This window comes from Thermobia domestica, chromosome 18 (assembly GCF_964235325.1).
Source record: "Thermobia domestica chromosome 18, izTheDome1.hap1.1, whole genome shotgun sequence".
NCBI lineage: Eukaryota > Metazoa > Arthropoda > Insecta > Zygentoma > Lepismatidae > Thermobia > Thermobia domestica.
In genome coordinates this window covers 63,571,877-63,590,972 of record NC_137471.1, presented here as the reverse complement: position 1 = coordinate 63,590,972, position 19,096 = coordinate 63,571,877, and the positions used below count along the sequence as shown (strand labels likewise).

General features: G+C 35.8%; 1 protein-coding gene across 1 annotated transcript in view; it reads right to left on the bottom strand.

Annotated features, from left to right (window-relative positions):
• LOC145675799 (dipeptidase 1-like) overlaps nucleotides 1–19,096 on the bottom strand; it is a 993,427-nt gene that overhangs the window by 207,857 nt on the left and 766,474 nt on the right. Inside the window, exon 4 of the mRNA XM_081746502.1 lies at nucleotides 2,443–2,599. Within this exon, the coding sequence (XP_081602628.1) occupies nucleotides 2,443–2,599 (157 nt within the window). The remainder of the gene's footprint in view (nucleotides 1–2,442; nucleotides 2,600–19,096) is intronic.

The following is a 19,096-nucleotide window of genomic DNA, read 5'->3' as shown; positions in this document are numbered from 1 at the left end:
TAGGCTTATTTTATATCAAAAGTCGTTTTTGATAGAGTATGGAGCAAGAAGATAATTAGTAAACCAGATATTACGGTAAATCTAAGTGATTTGCCTAAGCCTTATAATGTACTAAAACACAACAGAGATACACAAATTTAACATACCTTAATTGAAAGAAACTTTTCTTGCTTTGATATAAGCAAATTCCTTTATCACATTCGCGTAGTCCAATGTCTCAGCCAATTTGTGTTCTATTGATATCATCGCTAGACCACTCAAGCGTGTTTCAGATATGGAAGAACGTAGATAGTTTTTAATAAGATTAAGTTTCGAAAAACGTCTTTCTCCACTTGCCACTGTTACCGGTAACGTTAACAAAATTCTAAGTGCAACACTGACATGGGGAGCAAAGTTATGTTCATTAATTATTTTTAAAGTCTCTTTTGGTGAACTTTTAGGCTTAATTATAGCAGATAACACTTTCAGTTCGTCTTTCAAATCACTGGGGTTAATATCTTTCTATTCTTCGTTTGTTAAAATGCTGGCAATTTTAGTACACTTTTCAGACAAAAGTTCAGGTGGCATATCTTTAAAATTACTTATATCGTAAAGTAAATCGAAATACTCGTCGTGATATTTAAGTTGTTCAAACCTTTCTCTTATAGCTAAGCGTTAGAACTTTGAATAAAAATCGATCTTGTATATTGTTTGTGGATCTTCAATAGCTTCATCCTCTGCCTCACACTGAAATTGTCTCTTCTTTCGACTTCGAGTTTGCACTGTGTTACCTATCCGTGGATCATCCATATCTAATGCTGATGCCAACTCTGTCGCATCAACTGAGTAAGATTGAAACTTTGCATCATTTCTTCTCTCAAAGTACCCAGATATATTTTCAAGAAATCCTACTGCATCCAACACATGAGAATCAATGCTTTGAAGATTTTTGCTTACTATGTTTATGTGGAGTAAAAAGTCATATCAGACAACGAGTGAATAAAGGAAAGGAAAGTAACGCAGCTGGTTTACTATACACAGAGCATCGTGGGCGACCATTCTATCTGTTCTATTGTCATTACTTATTTGAAGTAAGGCATCATAAACTTCCCCTATTTGATGACTCAGTCAGAGCATCAATTCGGCTCTCCCACCTTGTGGTAGATAATGATTTTAAAGTGAGACTGCTAATATGTTCCTGTAGTATGGCTCAACGTTGAACTGACGCAGAAAAAAAGTCATAAACTTTTTTTAGCTATACAAAAAATGAAACATTTCTCAAGAAAAAAATATGCTGTATGATTTACTATATTCGGAATGAACAATTTGTAAATTGGTCAAAAACTCGCTGTTAGAACCTAAATGTCTCTAGATGCTACAGGCTAGAACGGCCTGTCTCAAGTGGGAGTGTACCTTTCGCATACTTGGAGCGGAGCGTTAGAATATTACTGAATAGAAAAAAAAAAAATAAAACGACACCTTGATAATCTTATGCACTCTAGCTCAAAATCTTGTCTACTCCGCTGCAAAGGAAATATTGAACGAGATATCTGTGGCTAGTAGTTTGATAATTGAAAATGAGGAGCAATGCTCTGAATTTTCTGAGTATTTTCTTGAATGTGAATGAAGTAAGTTCAATTACATTCTCAGGTGAACACAATTTTATTTTTCCATGTGACCCTATTACGAAGCATTATATTTTGATAGTATTCTTTTCTTTTTCAAATTTTGCCGCCCATTAGACTTGCCACCCTGGGCGGTGGCACGGCTCGACCCCCACTCGCGCCGGCCCTGGCTAGCTACTCATCATATTAGGCTTTTAAGCTTTCGAGTACTAAATAACCCATTAGCGTGTTCAATTTTCATGAGGACAGCACACGTCTTGGATCCGATCCCATTAGAAGAAACTCGAGACGTATGTGCGTGTGTCACTGTAGTAAACAATTACGGTCACATTTACTGACCGATAACCGCCAATTCTGGCTGCCAACCGATTACCCTAAAATTTACAGTATTACTGTAAAAGTTATGGTTATAGGCCATAAAATGACGTATTTATGCCCTATTACCATAACTAACACTAACAGCGTAAATTTTAGGGTAATCGGTTGGCAGCCAGAATTGGCGGTTATCGGTCAGTAAATGTGACCGTAATTGTTTACAGCGCTGATAGCTGGCACAAGAATCATAACGTACGCAAGTAACGTTACTGATGCGGAAAGGATTAAATTTATTGTAACCCTATGAAAAAAGTAATAATTTCATATGAACATATATTTGTGTAAAACGAAATGTTATTTCATACATCCACCACATTCCTCTGAATCAATCTTATTACTATTAAATCCTTACCAAGAGTTTAGGAATTATAAATTACATTGTTTCAGTGAATTCAGTTTAATTTAAAAATAAAATAGTAAATATTTTGAAGTATTTACGAACTAGCTTCATTGTTTTCCTTACCTGAGCGCCAACCATGCCTTGTTTCAATCGAGGCAAATCTGTGTGCGACCAGTTACTCCTGGACCATGGTTCCACCTTCCTGAGATCGGCTGAGAAATTAAAACTTATGATCTGATTGTGGACGAATTTACGGACATTCCACGGGAGGTCATTGTGGCTGAAAAATAAGAAATAAAGACAATTATTATCTAAACAAACTAAAAGAAAACAACATAATTACGAACTAATACAAAAGATGGCAGAACACTGAGCAAACATCTATGAGTTGAAGAAAAATAAAAATAATAGTTTTAAAACGAGTTTCAATAATCACTTCTGTTTAAATTTTGTAACATTTAGCTAATAAATTAAAATCCTACGAGTTTTTCGTTTAATTGCATGCCTATACAGGTTTGTTATTACAATTACATTATTCTTATATTAACATGTTGAATATGCCTGCTTAGAAGTTTATTATTTAATCATTTTACGAACATAATTCCAGGTACAGTTTAAGGTGGATCGCCACCCGGAACTCAATACAGATTTTAGTTCATTCACTTAACTACTGTATAATAAAACGTTACATATTGCAAATATTGCACTATAAAATAGATTTAATTTAATTTATTTTTAGGTTAACGTCCGTTTCAGCAGCGAGGCTATATGAGACGTGGACCTACTGATTAACGTGAAATCCGAACCACGTGGGCTCCCGCCGGGAATCGAACCCGGGTCTCCCACGCCAAAGGCGCATATGCTAACCGCTTAGCCACGGAGGAGCTCACACTATAAAATAGAGTTATGTTTAAGCTACAACACAAGATACTGATTCATTTGAAAATGTATTCTGATATCGAAAAAGGTAACAAATAAAATAAAAACTTGATTCGTTTTACAATCAGCACACAAGATGGCACTTGCTGCACTAGATCAGTGCTCAATTTTGGGCCACTTTTATTTGTGTGTAAAATATTTTAAACTAACGATCTTAGTACGAAATATGAATATTATTTGACCATTTTTCGTGTTATGTTTCACATTTTGTGTAAATATTAATGTATATTTAAGGAAATAAATTTTGAGAAGAAACTTGCGCAGAACGCCATTATGTGTCTTTGCCAATTTTGTACGTTTACTGATCAGTCACAATAGACAAGGTTCTTGTCCAAGGTGACTAGACGTCCCGTTTTAGCAGGGACAGTCCCTTTTTTCAACCGTTGTCCCGTTTTTTTCTGATTCTCGAACGGTACGCCTAAATGTCCCGTTTTTAACTAAAATGACCTGGGTGTCCCGTAATTATTATTCAAAATATAAATCATAAATGGAAATTCTACTCTCTTCCGTACCGACCCTCGTTGCCAAGGTTCAGCCGTGTCTAGAACTTGTGAATTTTGAAATGGGAATTGAGTGTTCGTGGTTCGAGTGGGAATTCTGAGTGTTCAACTAGTTAAAAGAATTGTTGGATAAAACTTGCAATCGGGAACCATTATTTGTTGTGTGGTACACGTAAAGTTAGAAACGGTGTGTTATCACTCTTTCTTGTGTATTTTGTAAATTGAGAACACTGCTGAGTCCCAAAATGCAATATGGAAGTCAGATATCCCCCCCCCCCGTAGCCGATTCGTATGCGTCCCGTTTTCGCAAGTGAAAATTCTGGTCACCTTGTTCTTGTCGGTAATTTTGCAGCTCGAGAAGCAGAACTTAGTTATGAATTGCTGTAAGCAACGGCGCCGACTTCCAAAATTTATGTGGGTGCATATGAATGGCGGGACGTGTTGTATGTTTTGAGGGAAGTCTCGATATTTGATTTGATTTATTTTTAGTTGAAATCTTTTATGAACACTGTCATAAAGGATTGTGCTGCGATAAAGTAAAATATATCAGTACTATAAGGATAAGTTGGGGCTGCCCTAGCTCAGTCGGTAACAAGGCTGACTTAAACGCAAGACAAACGGGTTCAAATCCGGGTCCAAACTAAAAATCTTGTGGGTACGCGCACCCACAAGATTATTTGTGTGGATGCCGGAACTCCGGAGCACCTACGTTGTCGGCGCGCATGGCTGTAAGAGTGGACAACTAGTTTTACGTAGTGAAAAAGTTGCCCTGTTGATATGTATTTATCATACGACGGACATTTCATAATTAGGTTGAATAATAGACATAATGCAATTGCGTACCTTGAACTGAATTTGTCAACTGTTCATCGTAATATATATGTTTCAAGAAGTTTGGTTTACCTTCTACGAGCAATTTGATCAATCACTACCAAATTGGGTCAAACTGTAAACAGTCAAATGGTAGGAACTGAATTCGTGTTTGGAGTCGATATTTAGACTGGAAAGATAGGAATTAACAATTACTGGTTGTAATACTGATTACTATAAAGCAAAAATGGTAATAGATAGAGAGATCCGGTTTTCTACAATCGATTAAGAGTCCAAACAATATATTTCATGCCCATCCTTATCCCTCTACTAAAAGTGGAAACTGTAGAAATCCGTTAGAACTACCGGCTTCAATATTGACTTACATAGAGCAAAAATAATACCAGATGGCGAGAAACTGTTTTTGGAAACGATTTAGCGTTTTAAGAATAGGTACCATCTACCCTCTTAACAGTCTATTCAAACCCGAAGAGGTGAAAATCAACTACTTCCAGTTTTAACTTAGATTACAATTGAATAAAACTGTAATACCAAAAGGTGGTTTTCTGTAGTTAATTAAGAGTCTCAGAAATATACTTCACCACCATCCTAATTTCTCTACTAGACACGAAACTGGCAAAAATTCACCACTTCCGGGTTTAGTTTTGATCGCCATACAAGGGCGCTGATCTTGGAGGGCCGGGGAGGCCCGGGCTTCACAAGTGCTCATGTAGCCTCGATGTATTTTTATAAATATGTATTTTTTGTATTTTTTATTATTATATGCACTTTTTTTGAATATACAATATTTGGCATAATTTCAATTCAAATTGTCTTAAAATCTTCATATATGCCTTTTTAGAATCTTGTCTGCATCCAAACACATATTTGAATGCCCCCCTCCCTCAAAGTTACAGGAAATCGGCGCCCTTGTTGCTATAGAGCGAAAATTGTAACGGAGAGAGAGAGAGGTAGTTATCTGCAATAGATTAAACGTCCAAATAATACATTTCATGCCCATCCTTAACACTCTACTAAACCTGGTAGTGGTAAAATTCCATTAGAACCAGTCACAATACTGATTTACATAGTGCAAAACCAAAAAGCAGCTAGCAAGAAACTGATTTTCGGAATCGCTTTTGCGTTATAAGAATAGGTATCATCTTTTCTCTCAGCCCTCTGCTCAAACCAGAAGATGCATAAATCAACCACTTCCAGATTTAATATTGATCGCCATACAGTTAAAACCGATTTTCTGTAATCAATTAAGTGTCACAAGAATATATATTCCATCTTCACTCTAATATCTTTACTGAAACTGGTACCTAGTGAGAAATCACCCACTTCCGGTTTTAACTTCGGTCGTTATGGAGTGAAAACGGAAATAGCGAAAAGTGGTTCTCTACAAACAATGAAGTGTTACAAGAATTGATTCCAGCTTTATTGTAATCTCTCTATTAAAACTGGAAGTGGCACGAATCAATCACTTCCGGTTTTGACATTGAATACCACAGAATTAACTTCTGTAATCAATTAAGCATCGAAAGAATATATTCCATGTCCACTCAAATCTCTGTACTACAAACAGAAGTAGTAGGAATCACCTACTTGTTGTTTTAACTTTAATCGCTGTGGAGTGAAAACAGAAACAGATATAGACAATATGCTTTCTCCAATCGATTAAGTGTCCAGAAAATATATTCCATTTGTTTTCTAATGTTTATTAAAACTGAAAGTAGGGAAAATCAACCACTTACGATTTTAAAGTTGATGGCTACAGAGTAGACACGAATAAATGGAGAGAACCGGTTTCGTGAATCGATTAAGCTTCTTAAAAATACATTCCATTTACATTTTAAGTCTTTATTAAAACCGGAAGTAGTAGAAATCCACTAAAACTTCCGGTTTCAATATTTATCTACAAATTACAAAAAACACTAATAGACAGAGAGATGCGGTTTAGTGTAATCAATTAAGCTTTCCAAGAATATAGTTCAACTTCATTCTTAATATCTCTACTAAAGCCGGAAATGGCATGAATCTTCTAATACTTCCGGCTTCAATACTAACACAATAGAAACCAAAGCTCATTCAGCTAGTATACATTGTTTTGTAACTTTAAAAATAGACAGAGCTTTGTTTTGTAATGTAAAATATTGCATTTTCTTATAAAATGATGGCAGAGAAAAAAAAAATAAAGTTTGAATAGATATTACTTATATTACCATATTAATAGAGGCGGATCAATCAAAATTTTCATCCGGGCAAAATGACTTTTTGGCACCCCCAAGGCCTATATTTTACATTTTATTACAATGATTTTAATATTTTAAACACATTTTTCAAAAAGAAATGTAATACTTAAATACATGATAAAGGTATCAATTACATTGTGTTTTTATTATTACTATTTACTTACCGATATGAATAAACAAACAATATCGAATAGCATTTATTGAATCTACTAATGGTGGCATGATTTCTGCTATATTGTAAACTGTTTTCTTACATCAATAACATTACGAGTCATTCTACCATATATCCAACTATATAACAATCTATTCTAATAACGTGAAATACCAATAAATTTACATACAGTGTGTTGAACTGTTTTACGAACAGCAATATAAACAACCCTTTTTATCTAAATCCTAGTAGTTGAAGTCCATAGCATTCATAAACGTATCTCATGAATTTGCACAAAAGCTGAACACACTTACAAGACTAAGCTTAATAACAGGTTTTATCAAGTATTAGAAATTCTCTAACTTTCCTAAGTTTGATAACTAAATAAACCATATCAAAGTCAGTTTAGGGATCTTTATAAGAAAGCGTCTATTTGATTGTTCTCAGCGTCGAGCACATATTCGATTTCACAAGCGCTGTCGAAATGAATGATTTGGTAAGAATTGCACATAGCGAAACAATAACATCTCCTAGACATTAATTTCAACAAAGGCTGATAGTTTGGCGCGGTGATGTCGTTTTTACGAAACCAAAAGTAAGTGCTGTATATACTGTGTCCCCCCCCCCCACACACACACTACCACTTAGAAAGAGTAACATACTAAATCCAATAATATTCATTGCCTGGGAAAAGTTTACAAAGAAGATGGAACCCTATAAACAACACCATCTCCTCTTCCACTATAACTGTAATATGCCATTACAGTCTAATGAGATTATGTTTTTAATAGGAGGGTGCCCGAAATTTTTTGCACCGACTGTACTTGACGTTTAACAAAAAATTTCTGGCTGTTCATATAATTCGTAATTTTGTTTGTTATTCTATTTCAAATTAACATGAAAAAAAATTATTAGGAATTATAGTTTTGGGAATCAATATCTTTATTTATATATTAAATTAGTTATAAGTCTTGTATATGGATATGTATATGGATTATTACAATTCTTACGGTGTCAGTGCTATCTGAAAACATAGGTCCACTATTGGACGGAACTTTCAGATTAAATAACCAATCTAAAATTCGACAGAATTTTCAGGACCACCCTTCACCTCTCTTTTAGATACCTAGGTCCTTCTAAAATCTAGTTTAATCCAGATTTTACCAAATTTTATTCGTTTCAAAGCCCCACCGCCAAAATGCTTAGTTTTGATTGGCTGATAAACCCACGCTATGATATTAGGGCGCAATTATTCCATTCCTTGCAAGAATTCCACTGAAGACGCCGGACTAGGATCTTCTAGCTCAGAAAATCGAAAAGGAGCTAGAAAAGCTGCAGTAAAAGGTAAAACTAATATAATAGTTGAATAACTACCAAGCAGGAAGCTAAGGAGCCATAAATTTGCTAGATTTTCATAGTAAAAACCTGACTGAAGAACTAATATAGGAAGCATAACTCGGTAACGCCATGTTGTGCAGATATAGATAGTGGTGGACAGGTTCTGTGAAGTGCATCAGTTTGCGAGTTGTTTTCAGGGATCCACAAACAGTTTCGGAGGAGTAGTGTTTCTCCCTGAAAATACTTTTATCCTTAAAATTATTCCTTTTCTAGTTACGTAAGGCCTGCCCCACTGCAGTTTGTTTTCGTCTATGTAGTGGATGTGATTTCTTTTGTATTCATTCATTAGTAACATGGCGGTATTTAATTTCGTTGTAATTAAGATAGGTAGAATAATGCACGTGTAAATTTACAGTAAGGGCTCCTATCTGACCCCAAATTGGGAGTACGGCTTCCAGCGGAATGAGTTGAACATGTAGTTTGTTCCGGGTTCCTGCCCCTTCAGGGCAGGGGTCCTATTGTTAGCTAATACTTCGATATGTCCCCTCGGGGCATTGATTAAACACTCAAGAATGTGATTTAGTAAATATAAGGGCCAGTTGGCCCTGTTCCTTTCTTTCCTTTTCCTTTCGAGCCGATTTAAAATGGTGAAATCTGAATGTTTTCTGTGTATATTTATTAGTATAACATGTATTAATGTAGTGTGTAGTATGGATGTGGCATGTATGTGTTTGTAATGTAGTATCATTAGCAATTGTAGTTAAGTGATGTAAGAGTGTGTGAAATTATGGAGTATGGACAGTGTATCATTTACTATTCACATTTTCGTATTCAGTCAATCGCTAAACGCAACATACCAATCTATAGTAATATCAGAAAATGAGAGTGTCGTAGTATCAAAATTCCGGGTACAAGGTCACATTCAGTTGTTCAAGGGTTGATTATATCGTCGCTAGCCCTAGTGTCAAAAGTCAGTACTAACCGCCATTCTTCTGTCGAGGTACTTAGTGATTTAGTTTTCATGAAATTGACCTTTCTTTCCAAAATAAAACCTAGAAGGTATAATTCACAGCCCATATGAATGTACAGTTAGGTCAAGTGACCCAAAATCAATATATCCTGAAAATTTCAACATTCTGCCTAGTCTAGAAATCGAAATATTTAAATAAATAAACAATACGTAAATTTTTTAACAGAAGTCGGGCGATATGATGCTAGTTCTTCGCTTTGAAATTATATTAAATGTTCATGTTTTCTTCGTGGCTGCAGAATTTCATTGTTGCTGCAGAAATTTCGTAAACATTAAATATTATCGCGGATAATTCTATTTTCAGTGAACATACGTAGGATTTTTTTTTCGTTCTTAATAAAGCTACCAGGTATTACATAGTATTGTGTGTGTGGTGAAGGAGTTTTGAGTTCGAGTGAGGTTGTCGTGCGGTGATCGGAATGGGAAATGTTTGCAGTGATTATAGATTTTAAAGTGTTATGATGAAATGTGTATATAGGCTGGGCGTAGATAGAGGAAACAGGGTGTTTGTAGAATATAGCGTCGTGGCAAATGAAAAGAATGATGATATGAATATGATATGAATATTAATGTGAATATGAATATAAAGTATATGAATATTGTAGTAAATGGATATAGAATATAGGACACCCATATAGTTAAATATATAGTAGCCCAGTGAATACTTCGCCGCGTGTTGATATATAGATATTGAATAGATACGTGTAGCTACAAACATCTCAGGTTCTGACCCCTGCACCATAATATCACGCGGACCGTAGGGCGATATATAGTCGGACTATGGTAATACTTTGTAGTTTTATGTGTTATAATATTAATCAACCATAGTAATACCATCTGATAGAATAGGTAGCATCATATAACCGCTGACTAGACATATTGAATAATAAATTATGAAAAGACAATAGTAGTTATACAACAGGGCTGGAGTGAATTATATTTTCTGGTCAGTTTTAAAATAGAATATCCTGCTCCGTGAGATTTTTTTTTCCTTCACGTTACCTACTCGGGCTAGCTTACAATGTTCATGGAGGCGACAGCTCTGACAGGGTTACAGAATCAAAACAATTAATTATTGAAATTTATTATTCCGTACCCGGGCATCGACCTCTCCCCCCTTGAATATTTTCGTTTTCTTTTCTTAGTTTCCAAACTAGATAGTGATGGAAATTAATCGATGCCTCAGAATTTAGCGCATTCTGCGAAGGGGAGCTATCGGTGAGGTTTGGCCATAGAAATCACCGATCCGAAATTCAGTTTATTTAATTTTTTTTTTATTTTGGCAAATCACTAGTTAGGGATATCTTAGCTAATACTTTTACTCTAGTTTCATTACTGTCCTTGAACCTTCTTAGTTCTTCTGAGGGGTCGAATATTTTTTTCCTTACTTAGAGATTTCAAAATTGGGGACGCAGTTACCTGGTCCCTTCCCCCTCTCCTTTTAACCTGCTGGTCTGGGCCGGATACGGGGCTCGGATTTCAATCTTACAAACAAACTCTTGTGGGATTGGGATCTGATGGACACAGAACTTGCATCCTTGGCAGCAGGGACTCCCTCCTAGTTTACGTATTTAAGTAAACCACCCTTTTCCGGCATATGTGAATATTTTTGGCTATGAGTTGTTATATATTTAAATTCGATCACTCTTCTGAGTAGTGAGTAGTACTTTAATCTTTCTCCTTTCGTTGGCGCCGCTTTCTCTCTCTTGTCTCGTTCTTCCTTCTTACTTCGAGATTTTTTTTAATTTTTCAACCTTCCCCCCCCCGATTTTGAACTTGTTGCTTACGATTTATTTAACATACAACTCTGATCTGAAATTACCAGCTGAGACGTTGCAAGACACGATTCATGGATAGAGTAGATAGTGATTGAGCCCTCCATCACATTTTGACCTATCGCCGAAATGAACAAAGACTTCATATTTGACGACACTTCAATTACGTTCTGTCACCGTCATCCTCTTAAGTTATTTTTTTTAACCTATTGGTCACTTTCCTTCCGTTTTGGTTTTTGTTTACCTTGTAGTTGATCTGGGCCCAGAAATTGTATTTTAGGTTATCTAGTTATATCTTTAGGAATGTTCTATGTTACGTGCCTGCCTCACAAAGTTTTTTTTTATTATTTAAGCACGAATTGATTATATAAAAGTTAAAATTTATAGACGCGCGGTATCAGGTAAAAAAATCGATTTTCTTTTTCATATGTAATGTCGGAAGTCATTTGTTTTCTTGGACAATGTTTGCAACCTTTTAAAAAATTATTGTTGGGGTGATTAATTTAAATGTGTGCGCGTTTATAATAAATATATATATATATAGAGAGAGAGAGAGAAATGAATACGTCGAAATGTATATGTAAGTAGTATGTGAATATGATTTTAAAGTAAAAGTATGATATTAAATGTATTATGAATATATGTAAGAGCGCTCGTGTCTGTCCCCCTAAACGTGTATTGGTTGCTATAGTTTACCAGTGAGTTTCCGACGAATTTAAGAATGTAGATTTTGTCAAGAATACCGCCGTGCACTCAAGTAATTTTCCTTTTCTTCTGAATCGATGTACATGATAACCTCTGTAATTATGTAATGGCATGTATTGAAAAGTAACGGCAGGTCTAAACGTAACCCACATAATAACGAATATTACCCCTGAACTACCAACCTAAAACCATTGTGGAAAGTGCACCTTGAATCCTTCTCACCTTCATATGTATCCTGTGACTTGACCAGTTTTTTTTTTATCCTCAATTTGAACCTTTATACTCCGTACACCTGCGGGAGATCGTTCTTAAAAATCCGAATTATATACACATATATACGAAAGTGATCCTGAAGAAAGGTCTCATGACGTGTCCCTGTGTTAAATAAATAACTTAAAACTAAGCAAATAATAAGTTTGGAATTGGATCGTCTAAGAGGAGAAACATCCTCTAGTGAAAGTTATTTTCTCAAAATCCCTAGATGGGTAAAGCGTCGTAATGTGCGATTGCAGACATAAACTGTTACGAGTTACAAACCCAAATATAGACGATAAATGGTTTTTGTAAACCGATAGTTAGATATATATATAGATATATAAATGACCACAAACTAAGTCAAATGGAGCGAAATGTTTTGGACACTATGAGTAGTGCGTGATCTGTGATTTGAACGCTCAAAATCATTAATATTTTATTACCCGATGTGAGGTAGAGACTCATATAAGTTCTGATACACCAAAAGTTTTTTTCTCTTTCCTTTCCTCTTTGTCAATTTTTTTTCAAGTGAAATAAGTGTCTTTTTTTTTTGCGTATGTCGCAAATCATAATTTTGCTTTAGCATGCCTAAGATATGATACATGTAATTATATTTTTTTTCTTTCCATTTGTCAATATGATTGAATATATAAAAATTTACTAAAATATAACATTATGTACTCTATAATTATATAACCAAGAACTTGTGCTTTTAATATTTTCTTCATAATTACTTGTTTTGTCTTTTCTTTTCACTATGAATGTAATAAACTATTTGTACCCTTGTAGCTAGTTGATTTTCCTTTAAACATATATACACTGTCCTGAGGGAGTGAGCGTGTGAATGCATGATAGATTTAATTTAGGTAATTTTAGTGATATCCTTTGTCATATTAACATCTGTAATATATGTGACATGTTTTAGTAGATGTGTTAAGGTAAATAACCTAGGTCATGAAGGACCGCTACTAATGGTTTAAATCGGCTCTAGGAGTGAAACAAAATTAGCAGGATGAGCCTAAATACGACATCTTTCTTCCAGGAAGTTGAGACTCTTATTGATACGATACATAAATTTATATTGAGTTTATAAGTCTGATTTTTTTTCTTTCTTGGCTAATTCATATGTGTGGTCGATCCTAGAGAACAGAGTTCAGATGCTGGATGGTTATCAATCACCGGTCGGAATAACAGTACAAAGAATGATTTCACGTTTCTCGTTTCCAGGTCTAGGTCTGGGCAATCCCACGGTCGTGGTGCCTGGAGCTAGGTCTGGGTGGTATGAGGGAACATGTGTCTATTCCGAAGCATTCCAAAATTGATTAGTCGTTAATAACATTTAGAATGATTCATCTTTCAGCGACTTTCCCGACCTTTTACTATATTTCCGGAATTATCCAGTAATCTGTTTCTTATTAAAATACCCTATTTCTTTTCTTTCTTCTTTTCCTACCTCCTTCTTTTACCCTTCTACTTTCTTCTCTTTCTTTTCTATTTCTAAATGAAAGAAAACGGAGTCATGATTGAGAGTAGTCGCTATTGGCACGGTCAATAAGTTGTTTAGATGAGTTTTCTTCGGGAGTCCGATATGGAGTAATCAACAATAGCAAGAAAGTTTATTGGAATTTACTTTATTGGAAAATAATCCGGATTTCAATCAGTAGGTGATGTTTCGTAATCGTCCTCGTTAAAGAGAATTAATTTTAGCGACTTCTCTCCAGTACATTGCACTTTATTATTTTTTTCTTCGTTTATTGTTTTTTTTATTTTTACCGTTTTCTTTCGATATTGGCTAACCGTGACAGGATCTGTTGCCCTGGAAACGGTGGTTTCTATGGCAACGGACTAACGTTTTCTTTCATATCTTCTACATGCTACGTCTCCATTTGTCGATACAATCCCCCTAGTACGATGAAACTTTCTTATTCCAGACGATGGAACGGAAAAAGATGATGAAATTGACGCTACTCGACAAAAATATAAACTTTAAAAAGTCAATAGAAAACACCTTATAAATTTTACTCTTTGAGGCTCGTTTTGGTGCCCCCTAACTGTGGCGCCCCAGGCAGTTGTCCTGCCCTTGGTCCACCCCTGGTTAAAGATGAAAACCTCCATGCACTATGTACTTCTATGTTGTTCTTTACATAATTGAGTTAAATAATTATTATTTTTCTGACCAGAGTATGCATTTCTTTATTAAAAATACATGATTTCGTTAACAGTTTCCATAACGTAACGTTATCTTCCTCAGACGTTAATATGTATGTTTTAATAAAGAAATGTATACTCGGGTCAGAAAAATGATAATTATTTAAATAATAATTTCAGAGTGAACATGGAGGAAGATACAATTGAGTTAAAGGTTCTACTTACAGGATAAATGATGAATTTAGCAGACTGTAGACCATACTGACAATTGAATCTGTTTGTCAGCAATTTGACTATACAGACTATAACGACGCTATTGACATATCTGTTCGTTTTGACAGTTCTCCCCTTCGTTTATATTTTGGTCAGTTTATATAATTTTGTTTTGGCCTTTCTCCTGTATGAGTTCCTTGCTTACTTGCTGTGTTTTTAGACATTGTCACTTTCATTTTTCTGTTTTCGCCTCCTTGAAAGAGTGAATCTATTCGTTCATTGAAACTTAACATGTTTCTATTTGCTTTCAATATATTTTTTTTTAATATACATTGATATAATATTTAAGAATTACATTATATTTCCTCTCCTGGAAAAGAAAAAATAAAGCAAGTGCTTGCAGAAAGCTTACTGTGCTGTAGTATGAATTCAGCATATATGAAAAAAATATAGCTTTTAATTCGACTATAACTACTTGAATTGGTCTAAAATCTCTATTTAAGCGAAAGCCTGAAACGTTTATTTGATTGAGTGACCCTAATCTTATTAGCACGGTCCCACTGCCGTGTAAGCAAGAAATATGTAAAAATAAAATATACATACACTTTTGTGCTTTTTTACTTACATTTTGATGCTTCCTGAAGAACTGACCCATTTTGAAGTTAATTTAATTTTAGCTCTTCTGCAAAATCATGCCACTCTCTAAAAGTCAAATTTATGAATCAGTTGAAGTGTGAAATCTTTGATCAGCCATCATATTCTCCTGATCTCTCTCCCATTGCCTACAACTTCTTCCGGCATCTCGATGACCTCTTGGGAGGAAAGACCTTCCTAATAATCGGGCGGTGCAATATGATTTTGAAGACTTCTTCGCACATCTAACTTCTCACTGTTTTCAAAACAGAATCCAATCGTTAGCTTGGTATTATAAGTTTTCATTACTTTTGTCTTGGAAGCTAATGAAGGACAACAGATCATGAAGATAATAGTAAAAATGAAGAAACAGCATGCTTGGCCATCTTATCCCTTTGGAGATTTTATGGTACAATTTGTACCATACGCGTTTTTCATGGTACATTGCGTTATTTCTCTTCTATTTGAGCTTTATCGTCCGGTTTTTTTTTTTTTTTTGTTTTTCAAGTCCAGAGGCATTGTAGAAGACATTATGTATGGTTTCAGACCTTCCTGCGTCCAGACATAGGAGGTGATGACGTCATAAGTCTAAAATTTATTTTTTTATTTATTAAGCCTATGTTCAATTTTTTCGGCGGGCTTATTTTTGCACGTAGAAGATTGAAATTTTGCACAAACATTCAGTCCACCGAGTAGTATTTACCAGATTTTCTTTTCAGATTTGTGAGTTAAAACAGGGGGGAACAAGAGGGGCAAATGGTTGAAAAAGGGATATTTTTACCCCCAAAATCCCTTTTTTCGGGATTTTCCCGCCTTATGTACACGTGAGTCATACCGTCTGAAAGGCAATTTTATTCTGAAGAGAATGATGGGCGAAACATGACCCTAGGGTAATTAGGGATGTCTCAGGGAATTTTTAAAAAATATCCCTCTGTATAGGGTAATATGGTACATTGTCGGTATATATATTTTTTGGCGGGCTTACTTTTGTACCTAGAAGATTGAGATTGCGCATAAACATTCAGCCTTTCTAGTAGTATTTATCAGATTTTTTTAGATCTCTGAGTTAAAACAGGGGGATCCAGAGGGGCTAAAAGTTGAAAAAACGGATATTTTTACCCAGAAAATCCCGTTTTTTCATCATTTTTCCGCCTTAGATCCATGATGGAGACACGTGAGTCATACTGTCTGAAAGTTTTATTCTGAAGAGAATGATGTGCAAGCCATGATCCTAGGTTAATTAGGGATGTCTCAGGAATTTTTTTCCCTGAGATCATAGTGTATTGTGGTAATTTGGGGCATTGTGGGAATTCATGATAAAATTTCTCCCGCCCTTATTATTCAAGATAGAAACTTGAAATTTTGCACACACATTCAGTATACCAAGTACTATTTATCAGATTTTTTTTAGATGGCTACGTTTACACAGGGCCGTTCCAGGGAGGCCAAAGTACGAGAAAAAAAATTCCCTCCGAAAGTTTTCCCTTTGACATCATTTTTCCTGCTCCTGGTATGCGGTATGAGCATACAAGTGGTACCATTTGAAAGCCAGCTCTGTTCTGAAGAGAATGAGGTATGAACCATGATCCTAGGATAAATAGTGACGATGCAGTAGCTGCTTGACTGAAAGTCTAAAAAATAGCCCAAAAAGCCGAAATCCGGAAAGGGTTATTCGTCACTCCGATTGGATCAATGTGCTGATAGAGGGGAAAGGCAGAAGGAAAACCAGGAAGAGGAAGACCAAGGACAGAATATCTAGATGCAGTTATGAAAAAGACATTTTATCGAAGTATAAAAGAGCTCTCCCAAGAGAGAGGAAAGTTTTAAAATTTACATGTTGCCACCAACCTGTGGTTGAGGTGAGAAAGAAGTGTCTTTGGAAACGGTTCAGCTGGCGTGGACATTTCATTCGCACCAATCTGATACTATTTCCAGGTTTCAATAATGAATTTTCATTGTTTGTCAGTCTATCACTGTGACACTGTGAAACGTTTGTATAATGATAACATATATATGTTTATGTAATAACAATATGCTTACATAAAATGATATACGTATAATGAACTATGATACAAACTTAAATTGTATGACGTGGGGACGCGGTGGCTCAGTGGTAGAGCGTTCGCCTCCGGTGCTTGGGGTTCCTGGTTTGAACCCAGCTCGCGCCGTGTGGACTTTGTGGTGGACAAACACCGTGCTCGTGGGTTTTCTCGAGGTTCTCCCGTTTCCTTCCCCTTTCTTCATTCCACCATTTCACTCATGTCTCATCATCACCGCCTCCTTTAGCCTAACCGGCATAAGTGTGGGACGTTAAACTTAAAGATTTCATTTTATTTCATTTTTAAATTGTATGACAGTTTCACTTTTATAACAGGAAATGCGATTTCTTTGTTGCTCTGGTTAAAGTAAAATCTTACCTTCGCTCAGTTGTAGCACAAGGCTGCAAAGAATGCGTGAACTAAGAGAGCTTTTCACAACTAAATTTGAAAATCAATATACTGCAATATTGTTGCTTCTCTAGTTTAAACTACTCTATGTTTTGAAGTTGGTTATGGCTAGTGCTCTCAAACGGGCCGGGTTGGGTCAGGCCAACTCAGGTCGGGTTATCGGGTCAGGTCAATCAGATCGGATCACGGTTCGGGTCAGTCGGGTCGGGTCGGTCTTCAACCCGACCCGACCCGACCCTTTGAGAGCACTAGTTATGGCCTTGCTGTGGAATATGATAGATTAAGTTATTTACAAACTAAATACAACTTTCTTACAAGGCTGTCTATAATCTTTATTATAAATTAACTAGAAACTTGTAAGAAAGTTGTATTTAGTGTGTTTAAGCTGGACAGAAGGCCTTTTTATCATAATATCATTAAGCTATTTGATACACACAACCATACCAGCTCATTGTAGTGAAATCTTCAGATTTAGATGAACTTGTTGATGACTGTTTAATTATTGTGGAAATAAGACTTATTGTATTTTACTGTTAATTCAGCAAGTGATCTTAGTGATATTTTGTCTTGAAATGTGTCACCTGGTGAGAAAAGTTGATAGACTGTTAATGTAATACTAACAATATACTGCAAGTAAGTACATGGTGATATCCTTCGGCTAGCTGGAGACTTATCCCTCAGACTCCAGAATTTGCTCAGTCTATGGTCTCGCACTTCATATTTCATCTTTTACTGTCCGTTCTTTGCACGGTAAGAATATGTTTGTCATTATTCTTGGGGCCGCGGTGGCTCAGTGGCAGAGCGTTCACCTCTGGTGCTAGGGGTCCCGGGTTCGATCCCAGCCCCCGTCAAGTGAACTTTGTGGTGGACAAACACCGTGTGCGTGGGTTTTCTCGGGGTTCTCCCGTTTCCTCCCACTTTCTTCATTCCACCATTTCATTCATTTCTCATCATCACCGTCTCCTTTAGCCTAACCGGCATCACCGTGGGACGTAAAACTCAAAGATTTCATTTCATTTTTCATTATTCTTTTTGAAAACTTGAAACATCTTGCCCTCCTTAGATTGATTGATTTTTAGTTTAGCGTCCCTTTCAGCAACGAGGCTATATGAGACGTGGACCTACTGATTAACGTGGAATCCGAACCACATGAGCTCCCGCCGGGAATCGAACCCGGGTCTCTCACGCCATTTCCCTCTTTAGAATACGCATTTCAATCAACGTGAAATAAGAAAAATCTACGTCGGGCCGAGTGCTGTGTTCAAAACTTTATTTCAAACAGTCAACTCGCCCACCTGTTTCGTCTGATGATCTAATGACAACTTCGAAGTCATTTTTATATATTCAGAAAAAAAAATAGAAATTTTCTATATTCTTTCGTTAACAGAGGACTTTTCGGAAACGTTCTGGCACGTTTTCCACTAGTTTCGAATAAAGAGCTTATATACTAATTTTCATGTTCTTATTTTTAATCTTAACAGATTTCAAGATACAGCAATTTTACTATAACAATTACAACCTCACCCTTTTTCTTTCTGTCTTAAGAAAAACGTTGAAACACATCTATAATTATTTTAA